Source organism: Silurus meridionalis, chromosome 1, assembly GCF_014805685.1.
Source record: "Silurus meridionalis isolate SWU-2019-XX chromosome 1, ASM1480568v1, whole genome shotgun sequence".
Classification (NCBI taxonomy): domain Eukaryota; kingdom Metazoa; phylum Chordata; class Actinopteri; order Siluriformes; family Siluridae; genus Silurus; species Silurus meridionalis.
The window spans coordinates 30809356-30833473 of record NC_060884.1 but is presented as its reverse complement, the minus strand read 5'-3'; the positions used below and the strand labels follow the sequence as shown (position 1 = coordinate 30833473).

The window sequence follows — 24118 nt, the reverse complement described above, 5'->3', positions numbered from 1 at the left end:
TATACAGTGAACGATAGAGCAAAAGACAGAGATATACAGTGAACGATAGAGCAAAAGACAGAGATAGAATTACAAATCGAGCAAAGATAGATATAGAGTGATGGATAGCAAAAGACAGAGATATAGTGACAAAAACAGAGAGAGACAGTGGTATAGTCTGAAATACATATATGGAGTGAAAGACAGAGAGAAACAGGGATATAGAGTAAAAGATGGAGACAAAGAATATAGAGCTGGAGACAGATATAAAGTCACATACTGTCTCAAAGGTAACTTTGTCTCTATTTCTCTTCATCTTTCTTTTTGTCTCAAAACCTTTGTTTTTCTCTCTGTTTGTCTCTCTCTCTCTTTGATTGACAGAGACAGAAACGAAGATCTAGAATGACAGAAAAAAGACAGAGAGTCGGACAAAAATGACGTAAAGCAACCTTGCATCTCTTTACCTCTGTCATTCTCTTTCTCTCTTTCCTTCTGTCTCTGTGTCTCACACTGTCTATCTCTGGGTCTCTCTGTTTGATCTATAAATATTGTAAGTGTCACAGTAAAGTCATATGCAGTGAACACTAGCCGCACCTCTGGTTTCTCTCTGTGTGTATGTGTACGTGTATACGTGTGTACGTGTGTACGTGTGTACGTGTGTACGTGTGTACGTGTGTGTGTGTGTGTGTGTGTGTGTGTGTGTGTGTGTGTGTGTGTTAGACAAAGCCACACCCCTCCCACTGTTGGTTCTTTCGCTCTGCGTGCCTGTCTGACTGGTTATATGTGTAAACTGATTTGATAAGAAATGCATGCCGTGTGCTCTGAGCTTAGTGACGAAGGTATTGGACTTTGGATCGGAAGGTTGTGAGTTCAAATATCGGTATCACCAAGCTCCTACTGCTGGGCCCTCGAGCAAGGCCCTTAACCCTGAACAGGTTTGGATCTTCTGGTTCAAGTGAAGGAAAGATATCGTTCTATACAATTGGGTGGATCTGACTTCAGATTGAGGTTTGGAAGCTCTGTTGTCAATAAGCGACGATTTCGGATCTTTTTATAGATTATTTAAAACACTTTCCAACTGAAGCAGAGTTCACACATACACATGAAATAAATCCATTCATGGAAAAAGTGGATTAAAATCTGAATCCTGAACAACACAGTGAGTTAGTGGAGCAGTAGCGACAGAAACATGATGTAATTACAGTATTCAGGATACTGATGTTGGTTTAATGTGTAAACACACACACACACACACACACACACACACACACACACACACACACACACACAGTGGTGCTCTGTAATGCAGCATGAGTTGTGTAGTCTTAAAATAAGCAGGGTGTGTTCTTAATGCCTAGCCCAAAACCTCATTGGTCATCTGTGTGCTGCCACACACACACACACACACACACACACATATACTCTGCACTTGTAAGATGATTTTGAATGTCTGTTGGCATTGACACACACACACACACACACACAAGCTGTGATGGGCAGCTGTAATGACCTCATCCCGGAAGAATCTATGAAACCACACACACACACACACACACACACACACACACACACACACACACACACACAAATGCATAGTTTTTTTTACATATTTGCGTTTGTATTATAAAGTGAGCACTAACATGTGACCGTTTGATTTGTAGATTCATTTCTTGAGCGCTTTCTCAATATCACATAGAATAAAGATTAACATGGCAGAGGTAGAGATGCATCTCACTGGAGACCGAACAGGAAAATATTGTCTGGATTCATTTATTTATTTATTTATTTATTTGTATTATTATTATTATTATTATTATTATTATTATTATTATTATTATTATTATTTCATCCCAATAATTTTATAATATAATAACATGTTGCTTATTATAACTATATTAAACCCTAATTCAGGTATTTATGTATAAAAGTGAACTTAAGAAATGCAAAAGACACATATTGAGTGTAATTATATGTAATTTAGACATTTTAAAGCTTACAGTAGCTGCTTGTTGAACAAATTCACTCGAAATTGTGAAGCAATGTGTGTAAATCAACATTTGTATTATATTTTGCAGATGGCAAGTTGACAACGAGGCTTTAAAGTAATCAATATAAAATATAATACAACATTGTTTTGACAATTTTTGTTAAAAAAAAAATACACATTTTGTTCATTTGTGAAGATATAAGCATCTAGAATATATAATTAATTAACATTTGTATAATATTTGAATGATTTATGCATAAATTAAATATACAAACATTGAAAACAAGCATTTGAACTTAGTAAAGCCGCAGTGAATCACGTTTAAAATCAGAATTTTACTGTTGTAGCAGACAAACGCTATAAAAAGAGAATAAAACGGAGAAACGCAGCGAGTAACAGCCTCGATTATAAAAAATAAATAAAAAAAAATACGCATTGGTGTACAAATGCATAAACATTCGCTTAAAACCACAACAGTGACTACAATTGTGAACGTTTACTGCTGTTGTTATTCGATGCTTATAGATTTAGTGTTGCACCGGTTTAATTGAATCAACGCTATGCGAGCGAACTGATTGCTCAACCTGATGTTGATCCTGAAGTTACAAGCAAACAGTTTACACAATAACACTTCATTAAACTACACCATGAACACATGATGAGGATTAAACAGTTTCTGTTTACGTACTGATGTTTCGCCTTCATCCGTGACACCAGTGTTTTCTTTTCACGTGCTCGTGCATCACTGTGGAACTTCCATCCCACACAAACTTCCAGGTACAGTTTTCTTTGTTGTGTTTATTATAAAATGCTTCCATGACTTGGGACGCACACTTTTTCCTGCTGTCTGTTGACCCCGAACTATCTACTATTTTGCAAGCGGCCATGTTATCTAGCCAGCACGCAAACCCATAACTTGAAAAGACCAACTAATCGATAACCGCATTCGTTGACATTGAATATATACATCCCTGTTCTGAAAATTGTCGTCCGTTTTTCTGGAATCCCAGGAATGCGATTGACACTCACGAGCCCTTGTTGGATGCTGTCAAACCTGTTCTTTGACACACACACACACACACACACACACACACACACACACACACACACCTGGGTGGAGATAAGTGAAACCTTCACACCCACTAAACAGTTACTAAACTAAATAAATCCACATTTTAGGTGTAAAAAAAAAAAGTTTCTCTATCAGAGGCGAGGTACGCTTCATTTACGATTCAAAATGATCACTTAGCCAATCACAGACAGACGTAGTGTGACATCACTGCCAGTCTTTAATTAGACCTGAAATGAAACCAGGAGCATAACATTTATTCCGGTGCAACCAGCATGAGACGTGTGTATGAGGTGTGTATGAAATCATATGGAGTGTCTTTGATGTAGTGTAAAGTAATATGTCATTTATTGTAATAAGTGTTTTCTTTCCCCCATCTCTTTCTCTCTCTCTCTCTCTCTATCTATCATGCTTTCTCTCTCTCTCTCTCTCTCTCTCTCTCTCTCTCTCTCTCTCTCTCTCTCTCTCTCTCTCTCTCTCGCTCAGAGGGATCCTGACTATCTGAAGCTGTGGTTGGAGATTTTCATCGGCTCGTATGATCGCAGTCTGGATGTGGACTTTGAGAAACAGCCGATCAGGTACGGCGGCCATCTTTAATCCAAACCTACTTCTGTCAGCATGCAACATTCACACTCGTCTTTATCTATGTGTGTGTGTGTGTGTGTATGTGTGTGAGTGTGTGTGTGTGAGATAGAGATTTTGAGTGTTGTTCAGCGAATAAAATCATCATTAACAGTATAAAGAGGGTTCTCCGTCACAGTCTCGATTTGTGACTTGTGTGAAAGACGAGGGACACAGAGAGAAAGAAAGATGTTGGAGAAATAAATAGGGAGAGAGCGAGGAAAAACGAGGGAGAGAAAGAGAATGAGAGAGAGAACAATGATGAGAGACAGAGATGGAGATGAAGGAGAAAGAGATGGAGAGATGAGAGTGATAGAGAGAGCAATGAGGAGAGATGAAAGAAGGACAGAAAGATAATGAGAGAGGAAGAGAGACTGATATGAGAGAGAGAGAGAGAGAGATGAGGAGAAATGTTAGAATGATAGAAAGATGAGAGAGGGTGAGAGACTGATAAGAGAGATGAGAGGGATAGAGAGAGATTTGAGGAGAAATGATAGAAGTAGATAGAGAGAGAGAGAGAACAGTGATGAGAGAGATGAGGAGGGAGAGAGCAAAGTTGAGAAATGATAGAAGGTGAGAGAGGGAGAGAGAGAGAGATTAGAAGGATAAAAAGCAATGGAGAAAAATGTTGGAAGGAGAGAGAGATGATATGAGTGAGGGACAGAGAGTGATGGGAGAGAAAGTCGGAGAGAGCGATGGAGAGAGCGATGGAAAGAGAGATGGAGGGAGAGGGCTGTTAGTTTCAGCATGTAGCGTTACAATTCACCTCACTTGAGCATGTCAATGCCACAGTCTAAAGAACACCTCTGGGAACTGGAACATCTTCTGTACCCCAGACCTCCTCACCTCCTCAACATCAGTCCCTGATCTCTCGAAAAACTAAATAAGCACTAATCCAGTGGAGAGACTCCTCAGTGCGTTCCTTCACATCTGAATCCCTCCCCCTCCTCCCCGACATTCCAAAAACTTTCATAGCACATACACCACGTCTCTGGATTCACGTCACATGTTATGATGCTCATGAGAGCTCTTATTGTACACACACTGCTACAGGACTATATAATCCGAGCTCCTGCTCCAAATCCAATCCCATCACTCCAGACAATATATATCTCACCTCCCGATCACAGCAAACCACTTAGCCCAGGGTTTCCACACACTTCCACTCTCTCCACACACTTCCACTCTTCTCCACTCACTTCCACTCTTCTCCACTCACTTCCACTCTCCACACACTTCCACTTGTCTCCACACACTTCCACACACTTCCACACTTCCACTTGTCTCCTCACACTTCCACTCATCTCCACACACTTCCACTCGTCTCCACTCATCTCCACACACTTCCACTCGTCTCCACACACTTCCACTCGTCTCCACTCATCTCCACACACTTCCACCCGTCTCCACACACTTCCACTCGTCTCCACTCATCTCCACACACTTCCACTCGTCTCACACACTTCCACTGCCTCCACTCATCTCCACACACTTCCACTCATCTCCACTCATCTCCACACACTTTCACTCGTCTCCACTCATCTCCACACACTTCCAATCATCTCCACACACTTCCACTCCTCCACTCATCTCCACACACTTCCACTGCCTCCACTCATCTCCACACACACTTCCACTCGTCTCCACTCGTCTCCACACACTTCCACTCGCCTTCACACACTTCCACTCCTCCACTCATCTCCACACACTTCCACTTTTCTCCACTCATCTCCACACACTTCCACTCTCCACACACTTCCTCGTCTCCACACACTTCCCCTCGTCTCCATGCACTTCCACTCATCTTCACACACTTCCACTCGCCTTCACACACTTCCACACACTTCCATTTCCTTCCACATACTTCCATGCTTGTCCACACACTTCTACAACTAATTTTGACGCATTTCTTCACACATCCACACACGTCCCCAAAATGCAACCAAACTAAATAAATCCGAATGTATCTCATGTTATTCGATATTTCAACTGTATCTTTCCATTCATTAAAAGTTTGAACGTGTCTGCAGCGAATATTGTCCACAAGCAGAAAAACTGTAGACGTGTCTAAAGTTCATCCTGCTTGTGTGTGTGTGTGTGTGTGTGTGTGTGTGTGTGTGTGTGTGTGTGTGTGTGTGTTTAAGTGTATTTACATTTATCATTTATTTCACTAAGCCTCGAGACAGTCCTAGAATTCAACGCTCTAATGATATTATTTCACTGTTCACTTGCCATTTTAATAGGACACCTGTAGACCAATCAGGTGGCAGCAGCACGTCACATGACCTCATTCAGCTCCAGGTCAAAAGCTTTAGTTAGCGTTTATTTGAGATATCAGAGCAGTGTGGGGTCAGTGGTGATCTGAGCGGCTTTGACTGTAGTTAGTGTTTCAGAAACAGCTGATGTCACACAGTGGTTTCTAAATGTTCCACTGAACGATGCAAACAAAACAGTACAGAAGATGCAGTTGTTCAGACTTGTTCATGAGAGAGATGAGAGGAGAACTTGCAGACTGGTTCGAGCTGGGAGGAAGACTAAACTTTTAAATTACCATTTAGCAGAAAAGCATCCTGTAACACGTCTGATTGGCTGAGTGGATCAGTGCCTGCTGTTAATATTATATAATCAGTGTACATGCTTCTTGTTTGTGTGTACATTTGTGTTAATTTTAGTGTGTGTGTGTGTGTGTGTGTGTGTGTGTGTGTGTGTGTGTGTGTGTGTGTAGGGTGGAGGATGTGCCCCCGGTCCTGTCTCTGCTCCCTGATAACATCCTGCAGGTTTTACGTGTCCAGCTGCTGCAGTGTGTTCAGAAAGCATCGGTTGGCCTGGAGCAGGAACAGCAACACCTCGCTTTGCTGCTCCTCAAGTTCCTCATCATCACTTGCAGGTCCCACACACACACACACACAAAACCGATTATGAAAACTCTAGATTTGGAATTCAGGTGTGTGGGTGGATGGATAGACAAATGATGGATAGGTGGATAGATAGAGTGGGTGGATGGATGGATGGATGGATGGATGGATGGATGGATGGATGGATGGATGGATGGATGGATAGATAGATAGATAGATAGATAGATAGATAGATAGATAGATAGATAGATAGATAGATAGACAGACAGATAGATGGATAGACAGACAGACAGATAGATAGATAGACGGACGGATGGAAAACATAGATAGATAGATAGATAGATAGATAGATAGATAGATAGATAGATAGATAGATAGATAGATAGATAGATAGATAGATAGATGGATGGATGGAAAACATAGATGGATGGATGGATGGAAAACATAGATAGATAGATGGATGGATGGATGAACATAGATAGATAGATGGACGGATAGATGGACAAAGATTGATAGATGGATGGATGGACAAAGATTGATAGATGGATAAATAGATAGATGGATAGATAAATGGATGGATGGACGAACATAGATGGATGGACGGATAGATGGACGGATAGATGGACAGATAGATGGACAGATAGATGGATAGATAAATGGTTGGATGGACGAAGATGGATGGTTGGATGGACGAAGATTGATAGATGGATTAGATGGATAAATAGATAGATGGATAGATAAATGGATGGATGTAGATAGATAGATAGATAGATAGATAGATAGATAGATAGATAAGTCAGGTGTGCCAATACTTTTGTGTAGCTTTAGAGAGAAATCAATGTCCACATTGCTTTTATTTATTAAAGGATGTAATTACAGTGGAGTGAAACTTGGCCTGAAACTGACTCAAAACGAGTTGTGCAGCATTGGATCTCGCCTGACTTCTCTCCGGCTCAGGGTCTGCTCTCGCCGTGTATCTCACACTTAAGTCTCACTAAACCAGCATGAGTTTCACCGCAAAGGTCAACGTTACGGCTGTGACATTTCCACATCCTGTTCTTTGTGCCTCGTGTCTTACAGTCAGATCATCAACATCAGTAGTAAAGATAATCATCCAAGCTGAATGTTTCTACTAGTGTATATCATCTATAATCAGACCACGGCTCCTGTGAATGCTCGATTCTGATTGGTTAAGGATGTGTCAATATTTATTTTCCAGCTCTGGTAGTAGTGCAGCTGCAAAGCTCAGGTTTATACACTCTATTTTCAAAAGTATGTGGACACCTAACCAGGAGATTATGTGCAAATCTCCAATTGCTGTTAGAGGAACCTCTACACTTGACTCCACACTATGTTCCACTAGATTTTGGAGTGTGTTTGTGGAGATTTGTGTCAGGTAGCGATGTAGGTTATGGTGTGGAGGACTGGGATGCGTTCAAAGTTTCAATTCATTGTTCAGTAGGGATGAGGTCAGAGCTCAGAGCTCTATAGCAGGAGATCTTCCACTTCAACTCGAAAGCAGATCTTCATGGAATTTGCTTTGTGCACAGGCACAGTGCAATTTTGGAACAGGTTTGGATCTTCTAGTTCAAGTGAAGGGAAAATTTCATTTAATGAATGGTGGATGATTTCCCAGCATGCCTCAGTGCTATATGAATAGGTTTTAAAATAGAGAGATTTCTCAATATTAGTAGATCATGTTACAGGAGTTGAAGGTGTTTTCCACACACACACACACACACACACACACACACACACACACACACACACACTTATGTACCCACACACAGTATATAGACTTGTAGACTTAACAGTGTATAACTGAAGCTATCTGATCATGTGACCAACACTAACAGGTCAAAGCATTCATGAATTTGGACAGGTGGTTCCCGTGGCCCAAAAAAACCAAAAACACAATTACTTACTGTACACACACACACACACACACACACACACACACACACACACACACACACACACACACACCCACCCACAAATGCTCAGCTGCAAAAAATAAATAAATAAATGTCTATTAAATTCAACTTTTAAAAAAATCAATTTAACGTAAAATTAAACATAAGCAAGTAACTTTTTTCTTAGAAAGTGAGATAGATAGATAGACAGACAGACAGACAGACGGACGGACGGACGGATAGATAGGCGGACAGACGGACGGATAGATAGGCGGATGGATGGATGGATGGATGGATGGATGGATGGATGGATGAGCAGAAGCTGCTTCTCTGGCTGGAGATGATGCTGTGCAGTGGATGCAGTGGATTGTCCATGATGGACAGGAGCCTGTTCAGCACCCATCTCTTTGCCACTGAGGCTGGCACACCGCCACATAGAAGTAGGGTGTGTGTGTGTGTTTTTTGTGGGGGGGGTGCTGGGGGTTGCAGTGTAATAAGGTGTAAATAAGTTGGGGTGGTAAAACCTGTGGAAGTTGTTCAGCTGGTTAGCTCAATAGTGTCGCCTCGCTCCAAACTGCATCCGGTGATGATCTTCATCCCCTCCCACACCTCCTTCATGCTGTTAATCTGCAACGTCTTTCGGCTTCACTTATGGAGACGCACATGGCTTATTTACATCATTGACATAATTCCATATCATCGCAGTAATGCAGATTCAGTCCTTGTGAATTTCGCAGCCCAAATCCTCACACACGTCATGTCTTGTGGACTATTTTTTCTCGAATGTTTAGAAAGCCAGAAATGTTCCATTACCTCACCATAATGCGCACACACACACACACACACACACACACACACACACACACACACACACATGCACACAGTCTTTTCTGCACACACTTTATTCCAGCTGCATCTCTGTGCGTGAATTATGATCGTGGCACAAAAATAAGTCTGACTGCTGGAACTAATGGCTTCTTATCCTGCAGTAGTCTGCACACACACACACACACACACACACACACACACACACACACAATGCTCTACAGTATAAGCCAAATTCCAGTGTGTGTGTGTGTGTGTGTGTGTGTGTGTGTGTGTGTGTGATGTCTCTGACAGGAACCTGTCTAATGTGGAGGAAATCGGAACCTGCTCCTACATCAATCAAATCATCACCATGACAACAGTCTACATTCAGCAGGTTTTCTTTCTCTACTTCTTTCTTTGTCTGTCTGTTACTCTTGCTCTCTCTCTCTCTCTCTCTCTCTCTCTCTCTCTCTCACACTCTCTCTCTCTCTCTCTCTCACACTCTCTCTCTCTGTCCTTCTAAGCAAAATCTATTATAGGGGGTTAATGTCAGTCTATGAATATATCTATCTCTTTCTTTCCATCATTCTCACTCTCTCTCTCTCTCTCTCTCTCTCTCTCTCTCTCTCTCTCTCTCTCTCTCTCTGTCTCTCTCTGTCTCTGTAGTTGAAGAGTAAAACTAAAGAGAAGGAGCTGGTGGATCAGACGCAGGCTGAGGAATTTGTGCAACATGCGCTGGCTTTCTGTGAGAGTCTGTATGATCCATATCACAACTGGAGACACCGCATACACGGGTACACTTTCATCACCAGTATTCTCCATTAACCTCCATCAGACACCAGTATTCTCCATTACCCTCCATCAGACACCAGTACACTCCATTACCCTCCATCAGACACCTGTTTTCTCCATTCCCCTCCATCAGACACCTGTATTCTCCATTAACCTCCATCAGACACCAGTATTCTCTATTACCCTCCATCAGACACCATTATTTTCCATCACACTCCATCAGATACCAGTATTCTCCATTAACCTCCATCAGACACCAGTATTCTCCATTACCCTCCATCAGACACCAGTATTCTCCATTACCCTCCATCAGACACTCCATCAGACACCAGTATTCTCCATTACCCTCCATCAGACACCTGTTTTCTTCATTCCCCTCCATCAGACACCAGTATTCTCCATTCCCCTCCATCAGACACCAGTATTCTCCGTTACCCTCCATCAGACACCAGTATTCTCCGTTACCCTCCATCAGACACCAGTTTTCTCCGTTACCCTCCATCAGACACCAGTTTTCTCCGTTACCCTCCATCAGACACCAGTATTCTCCGTTACCCTCCATCAGACACCAGTATTCTCCATTACCCTCCATCAAAAAAACAGTATTCTCCATTACCCTCCATCAGAAAACCAGTATTCTCCATTACCCTCCATCAGATACTAGTATTCTCCATTACCCTCCTCAGACCCCAGTATTCTCCATTACCCTCCATCAGACACCAGTATTCTCCATTACATTATTAAGTTAACACAATCCTTTACATTTTTTCACAAACACGGAAACCCGCATGTTTACTGACCCTCCTGCGGTGCCGCTGTTCTGTGTTATACAGGGCTTCACTCTAACTCAACACACCTGTGTTTTGTTTTTCCACTAATTGCTCCTAACAGCTCTGTAATCTGAGACATACACACACACACCTATACACACCTATACACACACACACACATACACAGTAAGCTGATTAACTACACCTGAAATGTTTGGGGCAAAAACAAACAATGTTGTTTCCCACCTTTATTCCAAAACTCCCGCCTGGAGCGTGAACACCGACTGATTCAGGGTCCAACTGATGACACCATCATACTGGTTCAGTTGATGGTTAATTATATAATTATATTGCAACAGTAAGTCATTGGTTTTCATTTAATATTTTGTGTGTGTGTGTGTGTGTGTGTGTGTGTGTGTGTGTGTGTGCGCGTGTGTGTGTGTGTCTAGGCAGCAAATCAGCACGGTGGAAAAGAGCAGACAGAAGTTTAAAGCAGCTCCTCTCACGGTTGAGTTTGTTCCTTTTTTCTACCGTGAGTAACAGATTTCAACATTTGACCAAAAACTGCCTATCAAATACAACCTCACACTATTAAATACCATCATACACTAATAAATACTACTCACACCATTAAATACCATCATACACCATCACATTTGCCCATATACTAATAAATACCACCTCACACCACTAAATACCGTCATACACCATTAAATACTATCATACACCATCAAATTCTACCATACACTATTAAATACAACCTCACACTATTAAATACCATCATACACTAATAAATACCACCTCACCATTAAATACCATCATACCATTAAATACCATCATACACCATTAAACACTATCATACACTATTAAATACCATCATACACTAATAAATACCACCTCACACCATTAAATACCATCATACACCATCAAATTCTACCATACACTATTAAATACAACCTCACACTATTAAATACCATCATACACTAATAAATACCACCTCACACCATTAAATACCATCATACACCATTAAATACTATCATACACCATCAAATTCTACCATACACTATTAAATACAACCTCACACTATTAAATACCATCATACACTAATAAATACCACCTCACACCATTAAATACCATCATACACCATTAAATACTACCATACACCATCAAATTCTACCATACACTATTAAATACTATCATACACTAATAAATACCACCTCACACCATTAAATACCATCATACACCATTAAACACTATCATACACTATTAAATACCAGCTTAAACCATTAAATACCATCATACACCATCACATTTGACCATATACTAATAAATACCATCATACACCATTAAATACTATCATACACCATCAAATTCTACCATACACTATTAAATACAACCTCACACTATTAAATACCATCATAGACTAATAAATACCACGCACATCATTAAATACCATCATACACCATTAAATACTATCATACACCATCAAATTCTACCATACACTAATAAATACCACCTCACACTATTAAATACCACCTCAAACCATTAAATTCCATCATACACCATTAAATACTACTATAAACTATTAAATACCATCATACCATTAAATACCATCAAACACCATTAAATACTACCATACACTATTAAGTACCATCATACACTAATAAATACCACCTCACACCATTAAATACCATCATACACCATTAAATACTACCATACACTATTAAATACCACCTTACACCATTAAATACCATCATCATACACTATTAAAAAATACTACTATAAACTATTAAATACCATCACACCATTAAATACTACCATACACTATTAAATACCACCTTACACCATTAAATACCATCATACACAATCAAATTCTACCATACACTAATAAATACCACCTCACACCATTAAATACCATCATACACCATTAAATACTATCATACACCATCAAATTCTACCATACACTATTAAATACAACCTCACACTATTAAATACCATCATACACCATTAAATACTACCATACACCATCAAATTCTACCATACACTATTAAATACAACCTCACACTATTAAATACCATCATACACTAATAAATACCACCTCACACCATTAAATACCATCATACACTATTAAATACCACCTCACTATTAAATACCATCAAACCATTAAATTCCATCATACACCATTAAATACTACCATACACTATTAAATACAACCTCACACTATTAAATACCATCATACACTAATAAATACCACCTCACACCATTAAATACCATCATACACCATTAAATACTACCATACACCATCAAATTCTACCATACACTATTAAATACTATCATACACTAATAAATACCACCTCACACCATTAAATACCATCATACACCATTAAACACTATCATACACTATTAAATACCAGCTTAAACCATTAAATACCATCATACACCATCACATTTGACCATATACTAATAAATACCATCATACACCATTAAATACTATCATACACCATCAAATTCTACCATACACTATTAAATACAACCTCACACTATTAAATACCATCATACACTAATAAATACCTCACACCATTAAATACCATCATACACCATTAAATACTATCATACACCATCAAATTCTACCATACACTAATAAATACCACCTCACACTATTAAATACCACCTCAAACCATTAAATTCCATCATACACCATTAAATACTACTATAAACTATTAAATACCATCATACAACATTAAATACCATCAAACACCATTAAATACTACCATACACTATTAAGTACCATCATACACTAATAAATACCACCTCACACCATTAAATACCATCATACACCATTAAATACTACCATACACTATTAAATACCACCTTACACCATTAAATACCATCATCATACACTATTAAAAATACTACTATAAACTATTAAATACCATCAAACCCCATTAAATACTACCATACACTATTAAATACCAGCTTACACAATTAAATACCATCATACACAATCAAATTCTACCATACACTAATAAATACCACCTCACACCATTAAATACCATCATACACCATTAAACACTATCATACACTATTAAATACCAGCTTAAACCATTAAATACCATCATACACCATCAAATTTTACCATATACTAATAAATACCACCTCACACCATTAAATACCTTCTCACACCATTTAATTCCATCATACACTATTAAATACCACCTCACACCATTACATACCATCATACACCATTAAATACTACCATAAACTATTAAATACCATCATACACCATTAAATACTAACATGCACATCATTAAATACATTAATATATACTATCAGACACCACTAGATACCACAACACACACCATTACCACTGCACACTATTCAATGATTAGCCAATCAGAACACACTGTTTTAGAGAAGTGTTTGATAACAGTTCTCTGTCTCCCCCTCTCCCTCTCCCTCGCTCCCTCTTTCTCTCTCTGTTCATGAATCTGTTCTTTGTTTGTTCATATTTGTGAGCTCGCTGAGCTGCTGATAACATTTCAACCTGTGCACAAAGCAGCTTGTGTGTGTGTGTGTGTGTGTGTGTGTGTGAGTGAGTGTGTGTGAGATAAACCATTGTCCTGCCTTTCTGTCAGTCAGCTGAGCCACACAAAGAGGCCATTGAGGAACAAGTGCAGCTCCAGAGGGCACATCTATCTGCAGATGTTTCTTTGCATATATATAACCCAATGCCCTGTACCTGATTACCTGGTTTTGTGTGTGTGTTTAGAGTGTTTTCAGGAGAGTGAGCATCTGAAGGACAGTCTGAAGTGTTGTCTCCTCCACCTATTTGGCTCCATAGTTGCAGGTGGACAGGTGGGGGTGTGAACCTTTGCACTTGGGAGCTTGTTTGCCCCCTTATGTGTGAATATGATAAATGAATAAGCAGCTAAAGCAGCTCTGACCTGAAACCTAGCAGAACCTTCATGTTTTCTCTACCAACCTTTCAGCGTAATGCTCTCCTGGCCATCTCCCCCGCCACCTTGGAGGTGTTGTTGGGCGTCCTGGGTGCTGGCGAGTGCACAGGTGAAGGGGAGGAGGGAGAGGATTGGGACGGAGCCGGCCCAGACCGGAAGGCGGTGCTCACTCTGTGCTGTCTGAGGGAGGTGGTGCACAGCCTGCTGGCCAGCAGCTCAGATCAAAGGCAGGTGGAGATCAGCACCGTGCTTGACAGCTACTTTAAACTGCTCAACTATGACCCCAACGCTGCCGGGCTCAAAGGTCACCCGGCTCCGTCTCGATCCCACCATTTTGAGAGTCGGTTGGTGGCGCTGCAGGTGAACATGCTCGGTAAGTGGAACGAGGAGCAAATTATTATTGCTCATAATCTATTCCTTCTTGACTCTGTCTCTCTATCTCTCTCTCTATCTATTTATCAGACACCATACAGGACATGTTCGAGTGTTCTGACCGGCCTGTTCTTCAAGCCATCTTCCTCAACAGCAACTGTTTTGAGCACCTGACTCGTCTCTTACAGAACAGCAAGGTAACAACCAAATCCCAGAGAATCCTGCATTCAGAACCCACACCCCATAACCCACAACACAGAAATTTGTGCTGGAGTTCAGAAAGGAAACACACAGACAAAACATATTTGCATATTCAGAACCAGACCCAGAAACCTAAACCGAACCTAGAAACCCAATACAGATAGTCCTCGAGTTTCAATGGGTGCATCGTAAGTTGAGACATGGCTTAGCCTTCCCAGGAATCTTAAAGCATGGTGATCAGGATGGGGTAGTATACTCTCATTTATTAATAATTTAAATAATTACAGTACATCATTTAGCAAAACAAGCAATTTACACTACCATAATGTATAAACTATACAGTGTGTGTATATGTATATGTCTGCATGTACTCCAGATTCCTTGCATCTAATTAAAGTCCCAGAGCTCATTTAAAATTCATGATTCAGAAGAAATTTACATCTAGTAACAATCCAGCACTCGTCCTAGAACATTCACCACAGGATTTCGAATTCAGCCCTGAAAGTTTAAATTTAGTCAATAATAAAAAATAATAATAAAGAAAGAAATCAGAACTTATCCAGAATGAAAAAAAAACCTCTTAAATATTTAAAACTCATTTGCGACAATGCAGAATATTTAGAACGCTCTAATACTTAGGATCTTAACAGTTTCAGAACAATTATATAATGTGGAACTTTGAATATAGATATAGTTTATATATATATATATATATATATATATATATATATATATATATATATATATATATATATATATATATATATATACATACATACATACATGTATGTGTATATATAGTTATTCACAAAACATCCCAAAGTACATAAACACAGAATAAGTCAAAAGTCAGAACTTTTAAAGACTTCAGAACTCAACAGTAAAATCCCAAGTATTTATTAATCTAAAATATTATATTTTAATCCATAACTTAATATAGACTGTATTTTATTCCCAAAATCGTATATTTATAGTTAAAAAAAAAAAACATCCGAATGCAGGATTTTTAATGAATTTAAAACTTAAAAATCCTTGAAAAAAACTTATTCAGATCCAGGAATTCAAAATCTAGCCTATATTTCATTCCCAATTCCCCAAATTGTTTTTCAGAATTGACCAACAAGAAGCCAGAATATAGAAAATCCAGATTTGATTATTCAGAACTCTGAACCTTTCCAGAACCTCAATGCTGAATTGTTTGTAGCCTGTACAGTGTATCAGGTGTGTTACTGTTAATTGTACACTGTGGAACATTGACTCACATGATATCTACCTCAGCTTCTGAACAATAGTGATAAACGTTCAGTAATGCACTTGGTGTTTTAAACCCATGTTGTATTTTCTATATGTGTGAGTGATCAGGTATTTAATACACAGCGCCTAAAACAAACATGCAAAACACAGTCTTATTGTTTTTGAGAGACACACCTGTGTTCCTTTTGTTTCTATGCAACAAACCTGATAATTATATCAGTATGACGATTTCCTTTGACCAAACAAATCTGTAAATGTCCAAATGATCCGCTTTATTTTCATTAAAAATGAAGAACAGCTTTACACACTCGCAGCATCAGGGCAGTTCATTTCTCCAAACATTCAGCTGAAATACTTTGCCATGCCTCTTGTAAAACCTGCCAAAGATGTTCTTCACTGGATGGAGATTTCTTTCTTGCGATCCAGTTCATCTCATAGCAGTTCAATAGGATTTGTGTGCTGTGACTGCGCAGATCATTCCATGATGAAGATCACTCCAGCCCACTGTTTGCTCTCTTACAGAGCTTGGACGTACGCTTCGGCTGAAAATCTATTCAAATTTTATTTGTCACGTATAAAGGGTGACTATAAAGTATACAAATATTAGGATACATACATATATATTCAACAAGATCCTGAAAGGTGAGAAGATGCCTGAGGAATGGAGAAGGAGTGTGCTGGTACCGATCTTTAAGCAACTACAGGGGAATAAAGTTGATCAGTCACACCATGAAGTTATGGGAAACAGTAGTGGAAGCCAGGCTGAGAGAAGAGGTGACCATTTGTGAGCAGCAGTATGGTTTCATGCGGAGGAAGACCACCACAGACACAATATTTGCTTTGAGAATGTTGACGGAGAAGTATAGAGAAGGTCAGAAGGAGTTGCATTGCGTGTTTGTGGATTTAGAGAAATCGTACGACAGGGTGGAGTTGTGGTAGTGTATGAGGAAGTGTGTCAGAGAAGTATGTGAGGGTGGTGCAGGACATGTATGAGGACAGTGTGACAGCAGTGAAGTGTGTAGTAGGAACAACAGACTGGTTCAAGGTGGAGGTTGGACTGCATCAAGGATCAGCTCTGAGCCCTTTCCTGTTAGCAGTGGTAATGGACAGGTTAAGGGACGAGATCAGACAGGAGTCTCCGTGGACTATGATGTTTGTGGATGATATTGTTATTTGTGGTGAGAGTAGGGAGCAGGTTGAGAAGAGCCTGGAGAGGTGGAGATATGCGCTGGAGAGAAGGGGAATGAAAGTCAGTAGGAGTAAGACAGAGTACATGTGTGTGAATGAGAGGGAGGGCAGTGGAGGGGTGCGGTTGCAGGGAGAAGAGGTGGAGAAGGTGGAGGAGTTCAGGTACCTGGGGTCATCAGTGCAAAGTAATGGAGAGTGTGTTAGAGAAGTGAAGAAAAGAGTGAAGGCAGGGTGGAGTGGGTGGAGAAGAGTGACAGGAGTGATTTGTGATGGAAGAGTATCTGCAAGAGTGAAAGGGAAAGTTTATTGGACTGTGGGGAGACCTGAGATGTTGTATGGTTTAGAGACAGTGGCATTGAGTAAAGACAGGAGGTGGAGCTGGAGGTAGCAGAGCTGAAGATGTTGAGGTTTTCGTTGGGAGTGACGACGATGGACAGGATTAGAAATGAGTTTATTAGAGGGACAGCGCATGTAGGACGTTTTGAAGACAAGGTGAGGGAGGCGAGATTGAGATGGTTTGGACATATGCAGAGGAGAGACATGGGGTATATCAGTAGGAGAATGCTGAGGATGGAGCCACCAGAGAGGAGGAAAAGAGAAAAGGCCAAGGAGGTGGTTTATGGATGTTGCGAGGGAAGACATGCAGGTAGTTGTGAGAGGCAGATGTAGAGGACGGGGGTATGGAGACGGATGATCCCCTGTGGTGACCCCTAACAGGAGCAGCTGAAAGATGAAGATGGTATATGTGTCAACGCCCTGGTGATGAGTATTGCATGGTGTTGAAGTATGGAATGGTTGCCATGTTGGTTTCTTTCACCAGGAATAAGTCTTTAAGCTTCCTTGCTCGAAAACAACCCCAAACCATTAAGTTTTCTCCATGTTTGACTGTGGGGATGAGACAGTCTGCTAATATCTTTTTTCCTGTTCTCTTCCGTCTTACACAAGTTCTTCTGCTAGAGACAAAAATGTCCAATTTGCACTCATCTGTCCACACTTTGGTCAAACCATTTGCTGTCTAATTTTTGTGTTTTTGTATAGAAACAAAAGGATCATAAATGTGTTTTAAAAGAACCAGAACACGTCTCCACACGTTTGACAGACGCTGTACTCCTTCATAGTTGTAGTCTGTATGTGTTATAATCTTTGTTCTCTCTTTGTAGATCCGTCTGCGTCACGTGCACTCTCTTTGAAACCGCATGTTTTTCCTCCTTAGGAACGAAATGCTTGAGGCACTTCATGCCATAACCTCTCACCTCTTGGCCTTTTATTTCAGTTTTTGTTTTTTCTATAATGTTTAACCCTTTTACACTTGTCTCCTGTCCTCTTGTCTTACTGTGCGTGCGGGCTGCAGCTGGTAAATGTTAGGTTCGCCGCAGCAGACAAAGAACAGAAAGATTTAACCAACAGATTACTGACAGGAGAGATTGAAAGCCAGGTACCGCCCTCGTGTCTGTCACCTCGCACCTGCCCCTCCACCCACTGGGCCACTCCAGGAAGAGGCCACACCAATTGTTTCATCATGTTCCAAGTGTCTGCAACTCCAGGCTCGAACAAGATATCTGTCCTGCGCAGCAAAGTTCCCCCATGTACCCCTAATGTATGACGTCTAAAAACCAGTGGTGGACAGTAACGTGGTAAATGTAATGTGTTACTGTACTTAAGTAGCTTTTTCTCGTATCTGTGCTTTTCCATTCAGGAAAACTTTTACTTTAACTTCACAACTTTCGAAATATCAAGTCAGAGATCCTACTTTTTACCCAACTACGTTTTGCATAGCTGGGTAGCTTAGTGGTTAAGAGTAGAGGCCGACTGAATCATCGGTTTGCCAATGATTCAGCAAAAATCAATAGCGATAGTTTTTCCGGGTTGCTGCAGCGGCTGAGAAGCTCTGCTGCTTTTTATTTATGAGGATAAAATGTAACTGGTAAAACACGCAGCGAGCAACCAATCAGGATCGAGTGCTCCGTTTTAATCTTGGCTTGATTGACGCTCGGTGTATCTACTGATCACCAACATACAGTTCAGCATCAGTTCAACAGTAAGCAGAAAATTTTTAAAGGAATTCTAAATGATGGAAAAATACTGGTCTTATTTGCATGATTTTTTTTTAAGAAGTTGAAAAGAGGGTTTTTGTGCTCATGATAATTGTAATAGGCATTAATTAGTGTTTGACTCATTAATATCATTCTATTAATAGATCAGGGTCCTGAGAGTCACATTTGAGTCTTTTCACATAAACTGAGTCGATTAAGTAACGAATCTTGTAATAAAAATGATAACAGGAACGTTATATCCATAATAAAGCATAGAACTTTGGATACATGAGTACATTTGAAGGCAAATACTTTTGTACTTGAACTCAAGAGAAAGTTTAAAGAGACACTTTTACTTTTATTAGTTACATTTTACTTATTGTATCTCTACTTTTAGTCAGCTGCATGGTTTATGTACTTTGTCCACCACTGCTAAAAACTTTAATTTCCTCCAACAATCATAAACCGAAGCTTGAAAGCCAACGGAACATGATGGTCTCTAATGGAGTGGCCTGTTGCTTGGTTATTCACACTGCCTATGATGATTGTAGTCCATCCTGCTTCTTTCGCTTTTATTTCCTCTTTTATTTCCTCTGATTTCCTGAACACGGGTGTTTTTTTTGTTGTTGTTTCTTTTAGTCTTAGCTCATCACACTGTCTTCTGAACCTGCATCGTGTGAGGCTGTATGTCTGTCATTGTCCAAAACACTTCCTGCTTTCACTAACAGCTGGTCACGTGACCCTAATGAAGGTGCACCTAAGCTTGGGAATGCCTATGCATGGGAATATGGCATATTTGTGTGTTTGTGCGTGTGCTACATCTGCATGGTCATAAAAAGGAAACCGCTTCATTGTGTCCAGTTTCCTGCTCTTCAAAGTACGTGTGGATTTTATTCCCGAAACAGGACGTGTGTCTTCCATCCAGTGAGGTGTTTACCTGAATATACAGTGAATCAGGATTGACAAATTTGGGATCCAAGGCCGTTTTTATACACTGACCTCATTTATTTTGTGTGGGAAGAAGAAAAAAATTCCCACTGTATTTGAAATTGGGTTTGACGGATGAAAAGAAACTCTTGAACTGAAACGGTCAAAGGGCCACTCCTAATAGGAAGGAAGTGGTATAGTAGCTCAGTGGTTAAGAGTAGAGGTCGACCGATTCATCGGTTTGCCAATGATTCAGCAAAAATCAATAGCGATAGTTTTTCCGGGTTGCTGCAGCGGCTGAGAAGCTCTGCTGTCATTATACAGTATGAGAGCGACCTCTAGAGGCGAATGAATGCCAGTGAATGCCATGCGCTTTCTATTTTAAGTGTTTTTATTATTATTATTATTATTATTATTCATTTTGTATGAAACTGTTTTTTATTGTTTTTGTTTTTTCTAAGACAACTTTAATTTTCTCTAACACACACCACACAGAAACAGCTTTCTTATAGAGCGACCATAAACTGTCTGTCAAGTGAGAGACGAAACTGACGATGCCTTTTACGTTGAAATGAATAAACACTTCTGTGTGGCCTCCGATTTGAAAAATGTGTGGATGGAAACACACCGTCAACCGCGAGTCCGCTGTTGGAGCAGGAAACTGGAACTTAATGGTTGAGGAAACAAGTGGTAACCCATGAGCCATAATCAGCCACTGATTCTCTCCAGATTCTTTCAAATCATATTAAAAACCATTATGTACTTTCTACTGCTGCCATTCATATATATCCAAAAGATGCGTTTTATTAATAAGCTAATGTTTCTATGTTCATTATGAACCGTCCATTATAAATTTCATACCAATAAGCAGAGGCAGTAATAGAAGGTCTCGAGACATTCTCGAACGAGTCATTCGATTGATTCCTGTTTTCAAACCACCAGGTCTGTGAAGGCAGGTTGGACTCTCTCACGGTAGCGACGATCAAAACCCTGACCACCATGATGCACAAATCCCCAGCCGCCAAGGTCAGTCTCAATTTCGCACGCATAATTCATGTCGCAAAATTTGACGAACTGATTACTCACAAGCGCCGCCCATTCAGGAAGTGTTCAAAGAGCGGATCGGATACACCCACCTGTCCGAGGTGCTCGTGTCTTTGGGACAGCCTTCCAGGAACCTCCTGAAGGAGCTCATGAACATGGTGAGACCCACACCTGCGGCATTTATCTTGATGTTCTCATGTTTCTGACTAAATGTCCAATTGTCCAAAGTGTCCTCCAGGCTTTAATCTGTGTATTTGTGTGTGTGTAGTCGGTGGAGGGAGATCACTCATCTGTAGGTTTTCTGGGGATCAGTAACGTGGAGCCGCTCCTCCTCCTGATTCGCTGGCTGCCGGAGCTCGAGTCGGCCGAGCTTCAGATCTTCGCGGCCGATCGCGTGAGGAGGATCTGCGCCTTAAACCGGCGCACACGGGCCGCCTGCGTCAATGCACGCATGTCCGAGTGTATTCTCTCAACCCTCGAGAGAGACGCCCACCTGCCTCGGGTGTGCGCCGAGAGCCTCCTGGCTCTTCTGGGCGCTTTGGGGGCGGAGTCTCTGAGCGGGGCCGAGCTCCAGCGGTATCTGAGTCTCCTGAGGAACCCGGAGAACCGGCCTCATCCTTACACCGAGCCTGTGCTGCGCTCGCTGCTGGCCATGCTCCGGAAACACACGCTCCACAGCGCGACACACTATTTCGATTTGACGCCTCCCATGGCAGGTATCGCCGTTCCAACCATTTCCAGGTGGCCAGGATCCGCTTTCAGCTTCTTGGCCTGGCTGTCGTTGGATCAGGACCAATTGGAACCAGCTGGCAAGGGTGAAAAGAGGAAGCAGTTGTACAGGTAGGAGGTTGAGAGGTAACGGTCGGGGGGCAAATCATAATGACGTCATGGCACTTTTCAATATGATGTTTTCTTTTTGAATGTAGTTTCTTCACGCCAGGAGGAACTGGGTTCGAGGCCTTCATAAGCGCATCCGGTTCTCTGGTGGTGGCGGTGTGCAGTAAAAAGGAATACATCGCGGTCACACTGCCTGATTACTGCTTCTGTGACTCGCTGTGGGTCAGTGACGTCGCTACAGCATTCTCTCTCACATTACTCAGCATTTAGAGAGGATTTATTTAGACACACATTAAAAAATGAAAAATGGCAAGATGGGTGAGGTGGTGAGGTGGTTAAGGCATTGGATGGTCACTAAATCCCTGCACCACTAAGCTGCCACTGGGGGGCCCTTAAGCGAGGCCCTAAACCATTAACTGTTTAGTTTTAAGATGCTCTGAATAAGGAAGTCTGCCAAATGCCATAAATTTAAATGGACTGATTGTACATGCTGCATAAACAGACACATGGGTAGTAGTTGGGGGGGATGTAGCTCAGTGATTAAGACGCAAGGGCCTCAAACAAGGCCCTTAACCCTCAAGTGGCCAGTTGTATGAATACGATAATTGTATGTCGCTCTGGATAAGGGCGTCTGCCAAGAATGGACAACCACTGAGGTCAAACAGACAGGGAAATTGGGCATGTACTCACTAAGAGACAAGACTGAAAGACAGGTTCTTGTGTATCCTTCCAAACAATACAGTGCAGATTGGAGCAAATGCAAAAGAAATGTAATGAGACAAAAAACCTGAATGAGTGATTCAGTTCGAATATAATGATAATTATAACTGTAAAAATGAAACGTAGGCTTTGTGTAGCATCAGACAATGAAGTACAATTTGCAGTGACCGTGTCGTTATATTCAAGTGTTTCAGCATTCTGTTTGTGTTTCAGCATTACATTGGTGTGGTACATGTTCCTGGGAAGCGGCCGTTTGGACAGAGCCTTGTCTATATCTACGTAGATGGGCAGCTCAAGTTGTCCGCACCTCTGAAGTACCCCAACATGGCCGAGGTACTTAGGAAGTACACAGTCTCTGCCTTCACTCGTCACACGTTTACGAATATCCCATTGTTTCACCGTATTGATTTTATGTAACCACGGTTTTTCGGTGTTATAGGCTGAAAAAAAAACACGTTTTTGTTATAGCAAGAAATAGACGTGGATCGAGATGGTGTTGCCTTTGTTTAAACATTTAGTATGGTAGAAAGTGAAGGCAACACATGCTGACAGAGATGTGTGTCCAGACAGAGAGACAGACAAGTGTCTGAGTGGGCTTGCAGACAAACTGTCTGACTGGCAGTTGTGTCTAGACATGCAAACGAACAGGTGTCTAGAATGAAAAACGGAGATTTACAGACAGGGGTGCAGACTGACAGCTAGACAGACAGGTTGTGACTGATAGACAGTTAACCAGATGGCATTTGCGTATACCTATAAACATACGAATAGTGTCCAGACGTAAATGAGGTGG

The 24118-nt window shown here is 40.8% G+C and overlaps 1 protein-coding gene across 3 annotated transcripts in view; it reads left to right on the top strand.

The window, feature by feature from the left end:
* Positions 1-24118, top strand: part of nbeal1 (neurobeachin-like 1) — a 67512-nt gene that overhangs the window by 13680 nt on the left and 29714 nt on the right. The window contains exons 1-15 of one of the 3 annotated variants that reach the window (XM_046846403.1): positions 2757-3328; positions 3522-3613; positions 6382-6543; positions 9544-9625; positions 9898-10025; positions 11243-11325; positions 14563-14648; positions 14783-15122; positions 15212-15318; positions 19116-19199; positions 21667-21750; positions 21828-21926; positions 22037-22608; positions 22695-22827; positions 23539-23658. In XM_046846403.1, coding sequence (XP_046702359.1) covers positions 3311-3328; positions 3522-3613; positions 6382-6543; positions 9544-9625; positions 9898-10025; positions 11243-11325; positions 14563-14648; positions 14783-15122; positions 15212-15318; positions 19116-19199; positions 21667-21750; positions 21828-21926; positions 22037-22608; positions 22695-22827; positions 23539-23658 — 2190 coding nt within the window. In that variant the 5' untranslated portion in view covers positions 2757-3310. Of the gene's footprint in view, positions 1-2756; positions 3329-3521; positions 3614-6381; positions 6544-9543; positions 9626-9897; positions 10026-11242; positions 11326-14562; positions 14649-14782; positions 15123-15211; positions 15319-19115; positions 19200-21666; positions 21751-21827; positions 21927-22036; positions 22609-22694; positions 22828-23538; positions 23659-24118 lie in introns of those variants that run through there. The other 2 variants (XM_046846396.1, XM_046846409.1) reach the window with 2 other exon arrangements.